The 15,567-nt window shown below is 60.6% G+C and overlaps 2 protein-coding genes across 9 annotated transcripts; both read right to left on the bottom strand.

Moving 5' to 3' along the window:
* Window positions 1-618: 618 nt before the first annotated feature.
* Window positions 619-6,450, bottom strand: ZNF446 (zinc finger protein 446). Of its 5 annotated transcripts, none has more exons than XM_070558914.1 (7): window positions 6,260-6,394; window positions 4,413-4,793; window positions 4,135-4,336; window positions 3,669-3,763; window positions 2,014-2,098; window positions 1,778-1,867; window positions 619-1,642 (listed from the first exon to the last, which is right to left on the bottom strand). In XM_070558914.1, exons 1-7 carry the CDS (start codon window positions 6,296-6,298, stop codon window positions 1,074-1,076), a joined length of 1,461 nt encoding a protein of 486 aa, XP_070415015.1. In that variant the 5' UTR covers window positions 6,299-6,394; the 3' UTR covers window positions 619-1,073. The 5 variants fall into 5 exon arrangements, with proteins under 5 accessions (XP_070415015.1, XP_070415017.1, XP_070415018.1 ...); XM_070558916.1 differs by lacking the exon at window positions 6,260-6,394 and adding an exon at window positions 5,792-5,910; XM_070558917.1 differs by lacking the exon at window positions 3,669-3,763 and having other exon boundaries at window positions 6,260-6,450.
* Window positions 6,451-8,705: 2,255 nt separating this feature from the next.
* On the bottom strand, window positions 8,706-14,732 carry ZNF324 (zinc finger protein 324). Of its 4 annotated transcripts, none has more exons than XM_008544630.2 (4): window positions 14,337-14,732; window positions 12,791-12,917; window positions 12,317-12,433; window positions 8,706-11,652 (listed from the first exon to the last, which is right to left on the bottom strand). In XM_008544630.2, exons 1-4 carry the CDS (start codon window positions 14,367-14,369, stop codon window positions 10,208-10,210), a joined length of 1,722 nt encoding a protein of 573 aa, XP_008542852.1. In that variant the 5' UTR covers window positions 14,370-14,732; the 3' UTR covers window positions 8,706-10,207. The 4 variants fall into 4 exon arrangements, with proteins under 4 accessions (XP_008542852.1, XP_008542851.1, XP_070415010.1 ...); XM_008544629.2 differs by having other exon boundaries at window positions 8,706-11,667; window positions 14,337-14,698; XM_070558909.1 differs by having other exon boundaries at window positions 12,317-12,398; window positions 14,337-14,698.
* Window positions 14,733-15,567: the final 835 nt, after the last annotated feature.

The raw sequence follows: 15,567 nt of genomic DNA, 5'->3' as shown, positions 1-15,567 counted from the left end.
ACAAAGGGGCCATAAACCAAGGAAGGTAGTGGTCTCTAGAAGCTAGAAAAGGCAATAAAATGGATTCTTCTCTAGAGCCTTCAGGAGGAACCAGCCCTGCTGAGACCTTGATTTAGCTCTGTGAGACCCATTTCAGAGTTGTAACATAATAATAAATTTGTGTTGTTTCAAGCCACCATGTTTGTTAGAGCAACAATAGGAAACTAATACAGGGCATTGGCCAAAGTCCCAAACAACTGCCCAGAAATCCAGACCGACCTCTGTGGGCAGTAGGCAGCTGATCCTTTGTTCTCTTGTTTTGTGACCGACTGACCAACTGCGTGGGCTGTGGGGGTGCAGCCCTCACGCAGGCGTGCATGGCTAAGTGACACGTTTATGGCCCCTTTTCTCAGAGGCCACCCTTGTCCATCCATATTGGAAAGGAAGCTCCCTTAGTGTCCACTCAAGCTGGGATTTGAGAGGTCAAAAGAGAACACCAGGGAGTGACGTGGGCAACCAAGGAACAAGGTAGGCTGGGGGTCCAGGACTGTGGGCCCTTCTTGTGGGTATGGCTGCTCTGTGGTTCCAGCTGATCTTGTGATCAGCAGAAGCCAGAAATGAGGATTCTTATGCAAAAACTTCATTATAAAAGTGGTATTTGCTAAAAATCTAAAACGCACATAGAGGGCCATTAGTCTTCCATCTGCCTGCAAACAGAAGCAGGCCATGCTCTCCAGGGTTTTCCGGCACCTTCCACACACAGACCTTGGCCCAGCCGCTTTCAGGTGTGGGAAGGGGCAGTTTTTGAGCATCCACCAGGGGCCAGGGAGGTCCCAGGGGCAGGGAGAGTCGTCAGCCTGCACCATGTCACAGGTGGGGAGCTCGGAGCCTGGAAGTCACCTGGCTGCCACTGGTCAGCGGTGGATTGAACCCAGGCCTCACTCTAGATTGGGAGGGGGGGCGGGGCGCTTCTTTTCTTTGCACCCAGGTGGCTTTTTTGGGGGAGACTGAGCCAGGGGCAGGGGACCCCCGGGAACTCTGATTGAGTCCAATCTCCCAGACTGAGGCCGAGCAGCGGGCCCCTGAGGCGAGGCTCAGGGGGCCTCGGGCCGATGGCTCTTCCTGTGGATGACCAGCTGGGACTTCCAGTCGAAGCCGCGGCCGCAGTCTCCGCAGAAGTGGCGCCGCTGGCCGGCGTGGCTCTTGCGATGGATGACCAGCTGCGACTTCCAGCTGAAGCTGCGCCCGCACTCCTCGCACGCGTAGCTCCGCGGGCCCGGGGGCGCGCGCCGGGGGTGGCGGGGCGCGCCCGGCTCCCGGGGACTCTGCGGCGGCTTCTCCGAGGCCCCGCCGGCCAGGGCCGGCACCCGTGCGCCCGCGTGTGTGCGGTGGTGGATGACAAACACCGACTTCCAGTCGAAGCCGCGGCCGCACTGTTCGCACGTGTAGGGCTTCCTTCGCGGGCCGCCCGGCTCCGGCCGCGCCCCCGGGACCGCGGGTGCGGAGCGCGCCGGGGGCATCCCCCGGCCAGCGGGCCCCGGCAACAGCGGGGAGGGCGCGGCGGCCCCGGACGGGCCCTCCCAGGCGCCAGACGCGGGGCCCCGTAGCGGCCGGGCCTCCGGGCGGCCGGCCGGACCCTCGCGGGGGCTCTCGCTTTCGTCTCCTGGGGAAGGAGAGGCGGCACCGGGTGGCCCCGGGCCCGCGACACTGGCCAGTCCCTCCCCCAGGCGCGAGAGGGCGGGCCCAGCCCCTGTCCCCGCCCCCGCCCCCGGGAACGCTCACACTGAGCCGCACTCACCCGTGCGCAGGCTTCCTGGGCCCTCGGTCCCCGCACTCAGCGCCCGCGGCTCCGACTCGGCCGGCGCCTCCCGCCGCGGGGGCGGCAACCCTGCCGGGCGGGGCGGTCAGCGCCAGTGCCGGCCGGGGCGGGTCGGGGCACCGGCCAGTGGCAAGGGCGCCCTTGGGAAGGCGGGGGAACGCGAACACGCGCTGGAGGCGCACAGGGAAGGGCCTGGGGGCGCGGCCGGTCCTCACCTAGGGAGACCACCGTGCCATACTTCTCCAGCATCGCGTCCCAGTACAGCTCCTTCTGAGACGGGTCCAGCAGCCCCCACTCCTCCTGCGGGGACGCGGCCCATCACCCGCGTGCCCCTCGGACTCGTGGTCACACCCTTACGGCCTGGGGGCGCGGGCAGGTTATCTAAGGCTATAGACGAAGCTGAGATGAGACTGTGTGCTGTTGGGGAAGCAGGGCCGGGGAGAGAGCTGTCCTTCAGCTCACCTGGATGGAGCATGCTGCCAGCACAGTCCCCTCAGCTGCCCCACCCCACATGCTGGCCGGACAGATTGAAAGTGAGGACCCCTGGATGGGTTTTGTGGGCGGCTGAGGCAAGAACAGATGTGCTGACCCCATTCCTGTGCCTTGAATAATCTGTGCTGCACCGAGAACAAAAGGCCAGGGAAGTCGAGGAGACCCGAGCCACCTCTTCGCCAAGCCCACATTACAAGAGTAACAGATGTTCCTTGGGGAGCTTCCCAGGGCCTCAGCATTCCTGGAGGTGGGGACCTGGCTGTGGGGAGATGGGGAGGTGGAGGGACCAGGGAGCACTGGAGTCAGGAGGTGTGGCCACACAGCTCAGGACAGGGACCAGGAAGGGACCAGGTGCGTGGGTTGGCTGCTACCTATTGCCAGAGGGTGAGCTGGGCCCAGGCTTTGTGGTCGCAGGACCTTTCAGCTTCACCAAGAGATTCACTCCCTGCCCGTGGGGTCTGCCCTCCTCACCTCCCAAAATCCCATCATCTGGCTTTGCTGGGTTGGGAAAAATAATCCTGACAGACATGCCACAGTGACTCCAGGGGCAGGAAGGAGGGCAGGAAGGCGGCAGCCACACAGAGCCACAGCCCGGATGGTGCTGCTGGAGAAGAGGAGGCTTTGGAGGGTATGTGGCCTCCTGCCCCCCTCGGTTTCCTTCTGTGCCATCAGGCTGTAGAGGGAGCCTGGGGGACTTCTCAGCCTCCAAGCATATCTCAACCAGCTCTTCCGCCGGGGATGCTCCTGAGTGGCATGGTTTAGGAGCAGAGCTGCTAGGGGAGGACAGGCCTCCTGCTCCCCACACTCAGGAACATGCGCTCCAGATAGCAGGGGCCTCAGCTGAGCTTCTATGGCCAGCTGGCTGCAGCTGGGGCAGGCTGGCCTTTGAGGAAGGCCCTGGGAGAAAGGGGGTTGCAGGCATTGCTGACAAAGAGCATCTCCATTCTGATCTCAGGTGTGTTGGGGAGACCAGACTGCTGTGTGGAGCTCAGGCTTCCTGCCAGCATTGGTCATCTTGTCCCCTCCCCACCTGCCTATGAGGCTTCAAATCCCCAGGTGCCAGCTCAGGACTGCTGGGAGCTGGAACCCCACCCTCTCCCCAGACTTCTCTGTAAGTGAGGAAGCCAAGCCTCATGGTTCCAGTCACTCTAAAGCCATGGCCTGAGGCAAAAATCCTTCCCAACCAGAAAGAAACCACTGGTTTGTTCCTCTGTCCCCTAGGACCTGCAAGGGGCACCCTGATGCCAACTCCACTTCTGGGCAGCAAAGAGCACAGGAACCACTAGCCAAGGAGACTGGAAAACTGGCAGGCAGAGAGTGGCCACCAGGGACACTCCCTTCCCACTGGGGTCCTGTACCTCCCACCTGGACTGCTCACCTGAATCCTGGGTGGGTGGAAGGACGCAGAGGCCAGTTCCCAGTGTTCAAGGCGCCCCTCATGGGATGGGGCTGGATTTGGGGGACTGGAGGGTGCTAGGAAGCGAGGCAGATGGGAGTCAGGGGCTGCCCATGTGAGCCAGGGCAGGTGAGGAGCTAGTGTTGGTGGTGCAGCCTTGGTCCTCCTTGGCCAGCAGGCAGGAGGCCACCATGTGTACCAGTCACATGACAGGCAGCCAGCCAGCCAACCCTTTCCTCCTACCACCCGGGGACCCAAGAGGGGAGGGTCTGCAGTTTGCAGACCCTCCTGGGTCCCCATCCCACCTAGGGACATCCACACTCCCTCTAGGAGCACACCCCCCCTCTGTCCCCCGTCCCAGCACAGCATCTCCTGGGATCCTCACCCTATCAGGGGATGCCCACACTCCCTCCAGGAGCCCACCAACCCCACTGTGGCCCCCTCTCACCCATCTCCTGCCTATCAGCATCAGGCTCCTCTTTCACGCTGCAGCTGAGCTGGGCAGATCCCTCCATCTGGGCGTCCTGTGGCTCCTCGCCAGAGGCTGCTTTGAGGGCCTCCACCGTCCCTGAAGTGGGGGGGCTCCCCAAAGACTCCTCTGTCTTCTGTGCTGCTGGAAGCACCCCTTGCTTCAGGACATGGGCTGTGATCTGAGGGGGAGAGGCAAGTCATGGGGGCTCTAGTCTTGCTGTGTTCCTCCAAGAAACCAACACCAGCCACACTCACCCAGTCCAGCAGCTGCCCAGGGTCATGCTGCAGGCCCTCGACCAGGGCTGCAGCCTCCTCAGGGCTGCCTGGCCGCTGTCCCCGCACCCAGGCCTGGATCTCAGGGGGAAGGGTGCCCAGGAACTGCTCCAGCACCAGCAGCTCCAGCATCTGCTCCTTGGAGCGCACCTCTGGCTGCAGCCACTGGCGGCAAAGCTCCCGGAGCTGGGCCAGGGCCTCTTGGGGACCCGCCACCTCCTGGTAGCAGAACCCCCGGAAACGCAGGCGTGCTGCCTCAGGCTCCTCCAGGGTGGCCAAGGAGTCCACGGAGGGCAGGCATGGGGGGCCCAGTGGGGATGGCATTGTTGTACCAGAAGTCTTCTTGGAGCCACCAAGAGGGACCTGCAGAAAAGGAAGGATCAGGGTACTGGCCAAGAGACCATGGCCAGGTAGGCAGACACGTGCAGAGGCCCAGCCCCAGGGGGCTGGGACCAGGACAGAGAGGACCCTTGCTTGGGGATGGGTGAGGCCAGGAAAGCTTCACGGAGGGAGGGGTCACAGGAGCTGGCTACTAAAGGAAACAGAGCAGGAGGGAGCCTTGTGGACGAATTCTTGGAAGCAAGTTGCCCAGTGGAGCTTCCAGGAAACTGCAAACATTTGGGTACAACAAGGGACTGTTGGAAGACGACGGTGGAGAGGTAGGTGAGGGGAGTCATCACGGGCGTCCAGGCTGAGGAGCCACGGAGGGCGCCCAGCAGAGCAGGGAGGGAAGCAGTAATCCGGAAAGAGGCTGAGGGACAGCCAGAAGGCGGTGGGGCTGTGATCTCATGGGCGGAGCCATGAGGACGGGAAGGTCAGCAGCAGGACATGGGGCCAGGCGGGGCATGTCTGTGCCCAGGTCTCCGGCACATGTTGACTGAAACGGGGCACCGAACGGCTGGCTGCAGGGACAGGCACTTCTCCGCCGTGGGTGGAGGCAAGGGCTGATGCGGACCCTGGGACAACCTGCTCGCTGCCTGAGCACAGAGGACCGAGGATGACTCACACCGTCCGGACCGTGCACGTGAAAAGCAAAACAATACGGAAGCCACGAGTTGCGTGGACGCGTAAGTGGACAACTGGGTCCCGAGCCCGAAGACGGTCTGGAGTGAAACGCGCCCACCTGGGGGACTGTCAGACGGACTGGACCAGGCCTGACCTCTAGAGTCTGTCTCCCAAAGGAAAGGGAGGGAGGAGGTCTTCCCGGAGGAGGGGGAATAGTGTTGTGGCGGGAGGAGGGGCCTGGGCAAAGGCTCGGCGGCCGGGCGCACAGAGCACGTCGAGAGGTAGCGCAGGGAGCAGGGCCGACTGGGTCCCGGGGTCGGAAAGGCCGCGCCCAGCCCAGCGAGGCCCACGCTCACCTGGACCGCCGCGCCGGCGCCCTGAGGCCACTTCCGGTGAGTGGCACCGCGACCCCCTCGCCCGCCTTCCGCAGACCGCACCGGCCCGCCCCTCCGCGCGTTGCCCTGGCGACACCGCCCTGGCCAATCATGCGCCTGCGCAGAAGGCACGCACACACACACACACACACACACACACACACACACACACACACACACACACACACACACACACACACACACACACACACACACACACACACACACACACACACCCCCACACACCCACCCCTTGGACTACGTTTCCCATGAGCCTCAGCAAGCAAGGACAGTCGTGGCCTCCGCCAGCGGACGGTCGCTTTGAGAGGCCTTTCAAGACTGAGAGGCGCTCCGTCCCTCTTAGAGGAGCCTGCAGAATCGCAGAGTTTGGGGATTTCCCTCCCCTCACTGGTGGCCGCTTTTTCTTTATATCCGAGCCCTTCGACTCACCGACTGCCGTGATGGACGGTACCTTAGAATCCTGCGCATGTGCACAACGGACCCGGTTCCTATTGGCGGGCGAGGGGAGGAGTGGGGAGTACCGTGTCCCTTCGGCCAATCAGAGCTGGTACTCCGCCGAGGCTCCTCCCTCGACGCTCTTCCCGAGGCTTCCTTCTCTTCGTCCAGCAGTCCCCTTGGTAACCGTCAGAGCACATCCGCCCGCCTCTCGCTATCTCCAAGGCAACGGCCGGAGCGTAGCCCTGTCCGCCAGGGAGGACGGAAGTGGCTGCCTGGGTAGTGTAGTTCGAGACGCCTCCACATGGTCCCAGGAGGCAGCGACGTCTGGCCGGGAAGGCGGGCCTGATCCGTGGGTTTCCTCCTCCATCTCCGGGAATTTCTCTAGTGAGGAGGGTGCTGGGGACCTTCATTCTTCCTCTGCTGAGCCCCCTGCGGACTTGCTGGGACACAGAGACTCGGGTGGGCACCCATTTACTGATGAGGAGACTGTCCCATTATTTATACCCTCAGAATCTCAGACATGTCTTCAGATATCAGTATTGCAAAGTGAGGGATGCAGGTTTTGGTCTAGGTTTATGGGATGTGCTCAAGCTTTCATTTACTTTGGGGACCAGAACAAGTAAGGGTGACTTTTATTTTTAGATTATCTCCATAGGCAGTGTTATCGTTTTTAAAATCTGACTGTAGGACGGGCTCAGTTTTGCTTCCAAACATCAAGTGGCTGAACCATGACTTATTCAATCCTAAATTGCATCTGCCTTTTTGGTTTCTTTGGATGCCTAGGAATCCCTGGCTGCCAGCTCCTGATGAAGAGCAGTGATCTTAAACACTGATGGGAAGCTCTGAGCATGTGCGTGGCTGGGGCTTGTCCTCTTCCCAGTAACATCATCAGATTGGGCTTTTTTTTGTAGGGGCTTAGGTCTTTTCTTTGGGACTGTGGGGATGCCCCAGAAATGACTCTACCGACATCCACTGTGTGAGGAGAGAGCTGGGGCTCTAACAGCTTCTCCAGTAGCTCTCCCCAGCCATCTTTGTTTGAAGTCTCCCCTCCCAGGGGGCTGCTGGTTTTCAAGCCTCCTGGAGTTCTGCAGTGTAAGCCTGGTGGGACCTTCCTCCACTTCTCCCAGTGCCAACTCAGTATTTGGCTTTCCCTAAATCAGTCACAGCTCCCCATCCCCTCCTAGCTTCAGAATGCTATTGCTGTCGACTCCTCCTTCATCATCTTGATCCAGAAAGCACAGGGACACTTTTATAGTCACAGCCTGTTCAGGATTAAAAGCAGAAGGGCCAACCTGGCAGGACAGGGCCCAACATGACCACAGAGGTTTGGGGGAGGACAACTTAGGGGCTAAAATGTGGGGGAAGGCAGGTGCTCATGGTTGGTGTTCCCATAGAAACAGGGGTTGGGGGGGGTCACTGGCCAGTCCTGGGATGGGGACCTGTGGATTCAAGGAGGGTGGAGGAACTCAGGGATAGCGTGGTCCAAGCACACAGGTGGGAGGCTAAGTGAAGCAGGGAGGCGGCCAGGGGGGCGAAGGGGACATAGAAGGCAGGATAGGGCATCAGTCCAGCTTGAGGGACTAGGAGAGCTCAAGGTGAGAACTGGGCTCCAGGAGTTTCTGTTCAAGGTGCAGAAAAGGTTGCATATGACTCAGTACCCATTTGCTGCTTGATAAATGTCTTTGCTCCTAAACTCCATGGGGGTCCCCAGAAGAGTCCTCTGTCAGCCGGGGCGAGGGGGGGGTGGTGCTGTCTGCATTTCACAGCTGTGCAGACCGAGGCTGATGAGCCTTCTTAAGGCTCCCTCTTGTAGGTCAGCCTGGGGGAAGGCGAGATGGGGGTGAGGCCAGCATGTGGACCGGAGCAGAGGAAAGATGAGTCTAGGAGGAGTGGACAATGGCTTGGATGACCTGCTCTTGAAGGTTCTGCATGACTCCTCTCCTCATCTCCATTTCTCTCCTCCCTGCAGGAACTTATAAGGTTTCAGGGCCAGGTGATTACGTCTGGCCTTGCTGGCAGGTGGGGAGTGGGGGCATCATGTCTGAGCTTATTGTGTATGGCAGATGGCTGCCAAGTCTTAGAGGTAATGGGCCTAGAGAACCCACTGGGCCTGGGGTCAACCTTTCAGGTCATCTCACATGACCCCTGCCTCAGATTCCACAGCCTGGATCCACAGGCTCATCTAGTAGAGCTGCTGCTTGGGGCAAACCCACCCCATCCACCCTGCCTAGGTCTCCTGGCTGTCCCCTACTCACCTCTGGCTGCCAAGGGGACACAGGTGTCTCAGCCTCTCTGTGGGCCACAGACAGGCTGCATCTCTATCCTATGGCCTCTCAACGGGACCCAGGTTGAAGCCAAATCCCCAGAGCTCTATGATAATGACACACCTCGATGGCATGTCTGCATTGTTTTAGGATGAAAGAGGCGTCAGCACACATTTTAAAAAGAAACCTTTATCAAGGAGCCTCTTTGGACTCGTGTTATTAAAACTTTCTGAACCATGACCTGGAAGCAGAGGCTGAGGCCTTCCAGTGTTGTGCAACAATTTACAATGTATGTCCATTCCAAGTTTTAACTACTAGTCTTTTTTTCCGCCCCCCACAGTAAACCAACCATTAAATTCCCTAGGATGAGGCCCGAGGTCGAGATGGGCCCTGGTCCGCTGAGGGCCACAGGCAGCAAACTAGAACCCCACCCTACGCGTCTGCTGCAGTGTCCCCACCATGTGGGGGTGTCACACTGGTGGATGGAGGTACCACACACAGCCTTTGGTAACAGCGAGTCCCATTGGGGCAAGTCCTCCTTCCAAGTGAGGGAAGAGAATAGGTGGGCACATGGCCACCGGACCTGGCAGAATCAAGCAGCCCCATCTTGTCTCATCTGATATCTATTATTATGTCACCTCTTGTCAGGGTAGTGGGGAGGGAAAGGCTCCTGTACCACTGACCTTGGTAACGACAGGACACAACCAATGCTGAGGCTTGGATGAGAACCTGAATAAACGAGCATGGCTGGGGAGCCATCGTTTTGGCTTTCTCCCTATGACCTCCACCTCCTCCACTTCCTGTAAATCTGCCACGTGCTGGGAGCCAGGCCAGGCCCCACTCAGCGCTCACAGTTGGCAGACTAGAGCATCTGGGTGTGGTGGTGAGCTGTTTGGATGCTGGGCCAGAGGCTTGGGTTCAAGTCCTGGTTCTGCTGTGTACAACTTACATTTCCTCTCTGTGCCTCAGTTTCCTCATTGAGAAGTGAGGATACTAGCCACCTCACAGGGCTGTCAGGAGACACTTTGCAGCACTCAGAACAGCGGCTGGCAGTTGGCATGTGTTGGTCCTTATCAAGATACTGCCTGTCAAGGTGCTGCAAATACCCTCTGCAGAACTGAATCTGTCTTTTCTCTTCTCCAGAGGAGGCAGCTGAGGCTCAGAGCCCAGCTACTTGCCTGAGGCCAGCACCCGACCCCCACATGACCTCCTGTCCACTGGGCTCACTCCCAGGAAGCCTAGGATGAACTGAGGCCCAGCGTGGGGGTAGAGTGAGTAGGCATCCTGAGCGTCCACCCCGGGGCCAGTTTATGTGTGGAAGTCAGAAACTTTTGGACCACCTCCACCACATCCCTGCACCACCCCTCCTCACCTTAGCGCCTGGTCACAATAGGCATGAAGTGGCACCACCGTGCTGACCTCCTACTGGCTCTGATTGCCAAGGCTCTGACTCACGAAAATCCTAGCCTTCGTGTCCATCCCCCTGATCTTTCTGGAGCATGACCTCTTGGGGATGGAGGCGTGAGCTGTGGCTGAAGTGGCAAATCTTGTGACCACATGCAGATAGGATGGCAGTGCACACACAGGGCTTCTCCAAAGTGTGAATGTGCAGCGGAAACGGCCTTTATCCGTGGAAGGGGCTCATGACAGGCCAGCGAAGGTCCGAGCTGCCACCTCAGGCCTCAGCCGGCTTCGGAGCTGCAGCTGGGCTCGAGGTGGGAGTGGGCCCGGCTTCTCTCCCCAGCGTGCCTTCTGATGACGCCCCCGAAGGTCTCGCCTGGAGGCGCAGGCCCGCCCTAGGCCGCCGCATGGGCTTCTCGCCAGTGTGGATCCTCTGATGGTGGAAGAGGGCCGGGCGTTCACGGAAGGCACGGCCGCACTGTGTGCACACAAACGGCTTCTCGCCCGTGTGGATGCGCCGGTGGCTGAGCAGCACGGCGCCCTTGGCGAAGGCCTTGCCGCAGTCCCCGCAGCGGAAGGGCCGCTCGCCTGTGTGCAGCAGCTGGTGCTGCGTGAGGTTGGAGCTATGGCTGAAGGCGCGGCCGCACTGCGCGCAGGCAAAGGGCTTTTCGCCCGTGTGCACACGCTGGTGCTTGAAGAGCGACGAGCCCTGGCTGAAGGCGGCGCCACAGAGCGCGCAGGCGTAGGGCTTCTCACCTGTGTGCGTGCGCTCGTGTTGGATCAGGTGCGAGTTGCGGCAGAAGCGGCGGCCGCACTGTGTGCACGCGTAGGGCCGGCCGCCCGCATGGATCTTGCGGTGCTGGCTGAGGTTGGAGCCGTGGCTGAAGGCCTTGCCACACTCGCCGCAGCGGAAGGACTTCTCGGCCGTATGGATGCGCTGGTGGCGCACGAGCGAGGAGCTGTGGCGGAATGCCTTGCCGCAGGCTGGGCACGCGTAGGGCGTCTCGCCGCTGTGGATGCGCTGGTGCTGCGTCAGGTGCGACGTCTGGCTGAAGGCCTTGCCGCACTGTGCGCATTCGTACGGCCGCTCCCCGGTGTGAGTGCGCAGGTGCTTGAGCAGGTCGGAGCTCTTGACGAAAACCTTGCTGCACGCCCTGCACTCGAAGGGCTTCTCCCCGGGGAGGAGGACGGGGCTGGTATGGAGGGCCTCGCCCAGCTCATCCCAGGTCGGGGGCTCCTGGCTGGCGGGGAGTCTCGGAAGCTCGCGCCAAGCCACGCCCATTCCCTGTTCCCCTGCAGCGTGAGCGGCCTGGAGGTCTAGGACGCCCGGGAAGGCTCTCCCAGGAGCCTCCCGCGCCTGTGGCTTCTGCCGCTCCGATACCCGCAGCTGCTTGGCCGGCGCAGGGCGGTCTGTGCGAGCCTTCTCCCTGGGGGCGCCACCCTCCGGAGCCTTCAGCGGGGAGGTCAGCCGCAGGCTGACGCCAGGCTCGCCGCTGCCTGGGCCCAGCAGGAGCCTTTCCCAGTAGATCACGGAGACCCCCGTGGGTTTTCTCTCCTGAGATGGAGAGGCGCCACGCCAACCCTGCAGGCTTTTCCCACGTTCAGAGGCACCAGTGGTGGGAAGAATCCTAGTAGGTGCCAGAGGGGAGTTATCCCGGAAGGCCCCTGGCAATGCTGCTTCTCCAGAAACATCTCTGTCCTCTGCCAGACGGTGGCAACCTGAAGGCACAAAAACTGTGGATGCCTAGGTCATCCTGGCCAGGAGGGCATGACCAGGGCAGGCCGAGTCGGCAGGCAAGGGGGACCCCAAGGACTGGGTGTGTGAGGCTGGGGAGAAAAGCAGGGGCCAGACATGGTTCCCGTCCGGGGGTACTCCCCAGCCTGCTTTTACTCCTTACTCTGATGGCTACCTGATACTATAGATTCTACTTATGAACTGTTTACCAACTGCTTCTCCCCCAGCACAGTCAACCCCAGAAAAGCAGGACCAGGAACATCCTGGTCAAGGCTGTGTCCCCAGTGCCTGGAAAGGGCCTGACCATCACAGGTGCTCAAGAAACAATGAAGACATGAATGAACGAATGAAGGAATGGCCCCACACACAGGTGAGGGGGTGAGGCAAGACAGGAGGGTTTGAGGCCACACAGCCTGGCTGAGGGTGGGATCCTGTGCAGGTCTCACCAAGCCTGGGGGTGCCCTGAGAGCTCCCCCTTCAGGGACAGCCAAGGCCACTGCCTCCAGAAGAGGCTAATGGTGAAAGGAGAACAGAAGGGAGTTGGGTGGGAGGCAGGAAAGGAGTGTCCATGAGGGTGGGGAAGCGGGGACAGAAGCTTGGCCATAGGTTGGCCCCAAGCAAGCTCACCCACCCTGAGCCCCCACTCACCAAGGCTGGGCCTCCTCTGGACATTCCTGACTGGGGTCACATCCATCCCACTGAGAACCCAGGGCTCCTCGCCACATTCAAGCTGGATGACCACACGGGGTCGGGAGGCAGAGAGTCCTGTGAGAAAAGATAAGCAAGGGGCCAGCCCAAGCTCAGGATGACCCACCACCCAACAGGGGACAGGAGTTAGGGCTTCCTGGGACATAGACAACATCATCTGTGCAACCGAGAAGACCGGAAGTTTCCACCACAGGGTAGGGCTCACAGGAACAGCTCAGTGGTCCCTGTGAGGAGAATCATGTTGGCAGGGCCAGAGGAAAGGGACTGAGCCTGGGGACAGAGGCGCCGTAGCTGCACAGGGACACTCAGCCAGTGGGTGTGGGGCTGCTCAGGGGCCACCAGGAGATAAGGAGTTAGTGCTGGCAGCCCAGCCTGGCAACAACTGAACTTCCCATGGAGTACCCAGAGCCTTACCTAGCGAGGCCACGAGTGAGAAGTTCTCCAGCATCACGTGGCGGTACAAGGCCCTCTGGGCTGCGTCCAGAAGCTCCCACTCCTCCCGGGAGAAGTACACAGCCACGTCCTCAAAGGCCATCAGACCCTACAAAAGTGGGCAGGGGAAGACGACACCATCTAAGCTATGAGCGTGTGACCCAGGGTGCAGCTCCCTGTCCCAGTGGCTACCTCTCCTGATGTCCCTCAGATGCTCACCCTCCTCCGCCGGAGCTCTGCAGATGGAACTTACCTCACCTGCCTGCCATAGATGCCTCTTCGGCCTCCCCACTGGCCACTCTACACAAGCCACCCCAAGAGCAGCCCCAGGCATCCACTCAGGCTGCAGCCTTTACACAAGATGATCCTCTCCCGATGTGCCTTTATTGCTCTTGCAATAAGCAATTATACAAGTCCCAACTATGGACCCCCCCAGGGCACACCCATCCCTGTAGGAATGCTCTCCCCTGCTGGATTTGCCTGACATCTCAAAGCTGCTCCTCCAGCCTGAAAGACTGGCTGATCCCCTCCAGTCACCACAGGGCTGGCCCCCAGGATCCAGGGGGCACTCAGGAAGCCAGTTCCCTCCTGCCTCTATAGCCATGGCCCCTCTACTCCCTTCTCTCTTGGCTGCCACCGTTCCCTCCCTCAGCCACCTGCCAGACTTGCCCGGAGAGGCCCAGAGAGTGGCAACCCTGGCTGAGTCCATGAGAGCCCCTCCTCCTAAGTCTGACTTCCAGATCCTGCCTCGGCTCAGGATACCAGGACTCTGTCCTTGGTCATCTACGATTCCAGGTTCACCTGATCCCTCCACTCTGGGACACTGTAGACTCTTCCTGATTTTCTCCTGAAACCTACTTTCCCTTCAAACTCCTGTTTGTCTACAGCAACTACATTCTTCTGGGTGCTCAGGCCGAAGAACTTGGGACAGTCCTTCGCTCAGGACACTCGCTCACACCCCACACTTGATGCATCAGCAGATCCATGCAGAATCCAAGCGTTTTTCCCACCTCCACTGCCCCAGACTGGTTCAGGTGCCATTGCCACCTGCCCAACTGAGGCAGTGGCCTCCTCCTGCACACCGCCGCCACCCCCTCTGCGTCTATTCCCACTCAGCAAACGGTGGGACACTTTAAAAATCCCAACTAAAGCATGTCCAGTCTCTGTTCAAAACCTTCCAGGGCTCCAGGGCCCTCGGGACAAAGCTTAACTCCTCGGCCTGCGTTTCAGGCCCATGTATCTTCTCCCCCGAGCTCCACGCCGAGCAGCCCAGGTCCGTCAGCACCTGGCTCGGTCGGCCCTCCCGGCTTCCGCGCGTGCGGGACCCTCCCCTTGGAACCTCCCTCCACACTCAGCCCCACGGCCGCCAGAAGCGAGTCTCCCACATGCGCACGCCCCATGCGTGGACACCGGGGCCCGGGACGGACCGAGAGGGAAGACAGGACGTCCGGGTGGAGTCCCTCCCTCGGTCGGGGCTAGGGTCCAAGAGCTGGAATCTGGCGGGTGGGGGTCGGGATTTTCTACTCACCTGCGCCCGGTCTGTCAGCGCCGCCGCCGCCATCGGAGCCTGCACTTGGGGCGGGCGACCCGCGCGCCGGGTTCGGCCTCCGTCTCCCCGTCCGTCAAGGGCGCAGACGCCCCGCGCGGTGCTCCGGGGCGGCCCAGAGGGCGGAGAGCACGTGGCTCGGGCGCCGCCCGACCGCCCCCCGGGGCCGCGCGCGCCGCACCGGAGAAACCGCGGCTGGAGCGCCGGCGCCGGCAGCCCGCGGCCACGGCGCGCGCGCGCAGCAGGCCCTCAGGCCGCGCCGTCCCCGCTGCCCCCGCCTCGGGTCTCTGGAGCCTACGGGAGAAACCGCCACGACCCCGCGCTCGCCGGCCCCCAACGCCACTGCGGCCCGCAGCCCGGCAGCAAAGTGACAGTCCCGGACGCCGGAAGTCCGGCCCCCTCAAGCCCTCATTGGCCCAAAGCGCGCTGCAGACGCACACGCAGAGCCTTCTGGGAAACGTAGTTCCCGCCTGCTTTCCGGCGCGGTAGTTGGTGCCCTTCCGGATCTCCACGGCAACACCAAGCATCAGCGCGCCGGGCGCCGGGAGTCCGCTGGCCGTAACTCAGCTGCTGTGCGAACGGGTCGGGTCGCCAGGCTGGGCGTCCTGCGCGCGGGGTCCTCGGGTTCCAGCGCCACCCACGCGGTCCCCGAAGCTAAACTCTGGAGGTGCAAAAACGAAACTGAGGTCCCGGGAAGTGACCCCAGCGCACAGCACTAAGGACAAAGCATAACGGGCGGGAGTTTATTGCTATTTTTAGGTTAGGGGTAGGAGTAGGTTAGGGTCAGGGTAGCATGTGTTCTCTCAAATACACTTTAACCAGAGAAGAAAGCAGGGGGATTTATAGAGCTAAGGGGTGGAGCAGGAGGAGTTTCGGAGTAACAAAGGGGTAATCGGTGTTTTTTTCACTTGGGATAAGCCCCTGGACAATCTGACTTCTGGGCATCAACAGCTCAGGACTTGTTATCTGGTGATCCTTGAAAGCATTCTCTTTTGTCTGTAAAACAAGCTCAGAAATCCTTGTGACCCTTGAGTTACCCCTCAGGTTAAACAGGAAAACAGCAAATTGACAAGATTAATTTCTTTTCATAACAAAGTTGAAGGGAATCTTACTGAATATTTACAGTAAGCCGCAGCACCGTCTTCAAAGCTACATCCCTATCTTTAAGGGTATGGTTCTTGTCTTTGGGACACAGTAAATACTTAAAGCAAAT

The sequence above is a fragment of the Equus przewalskii genome, chromosome 9, assembly GCF_037783145.1.
Source record: "Equus przewalskii isolate Varuska chromosome 9, EquPr2, whole genome shotgun sequence".
Taxonomy (NCBI): Eukaryota; Metazoa; Chordata; class Mammalia; order Perissodactyla; family Equidae; genus Equus; species Equus przewalskii.
This window is presented reverse-complemented; position numbering and strand designations above follow the sequence as displayed.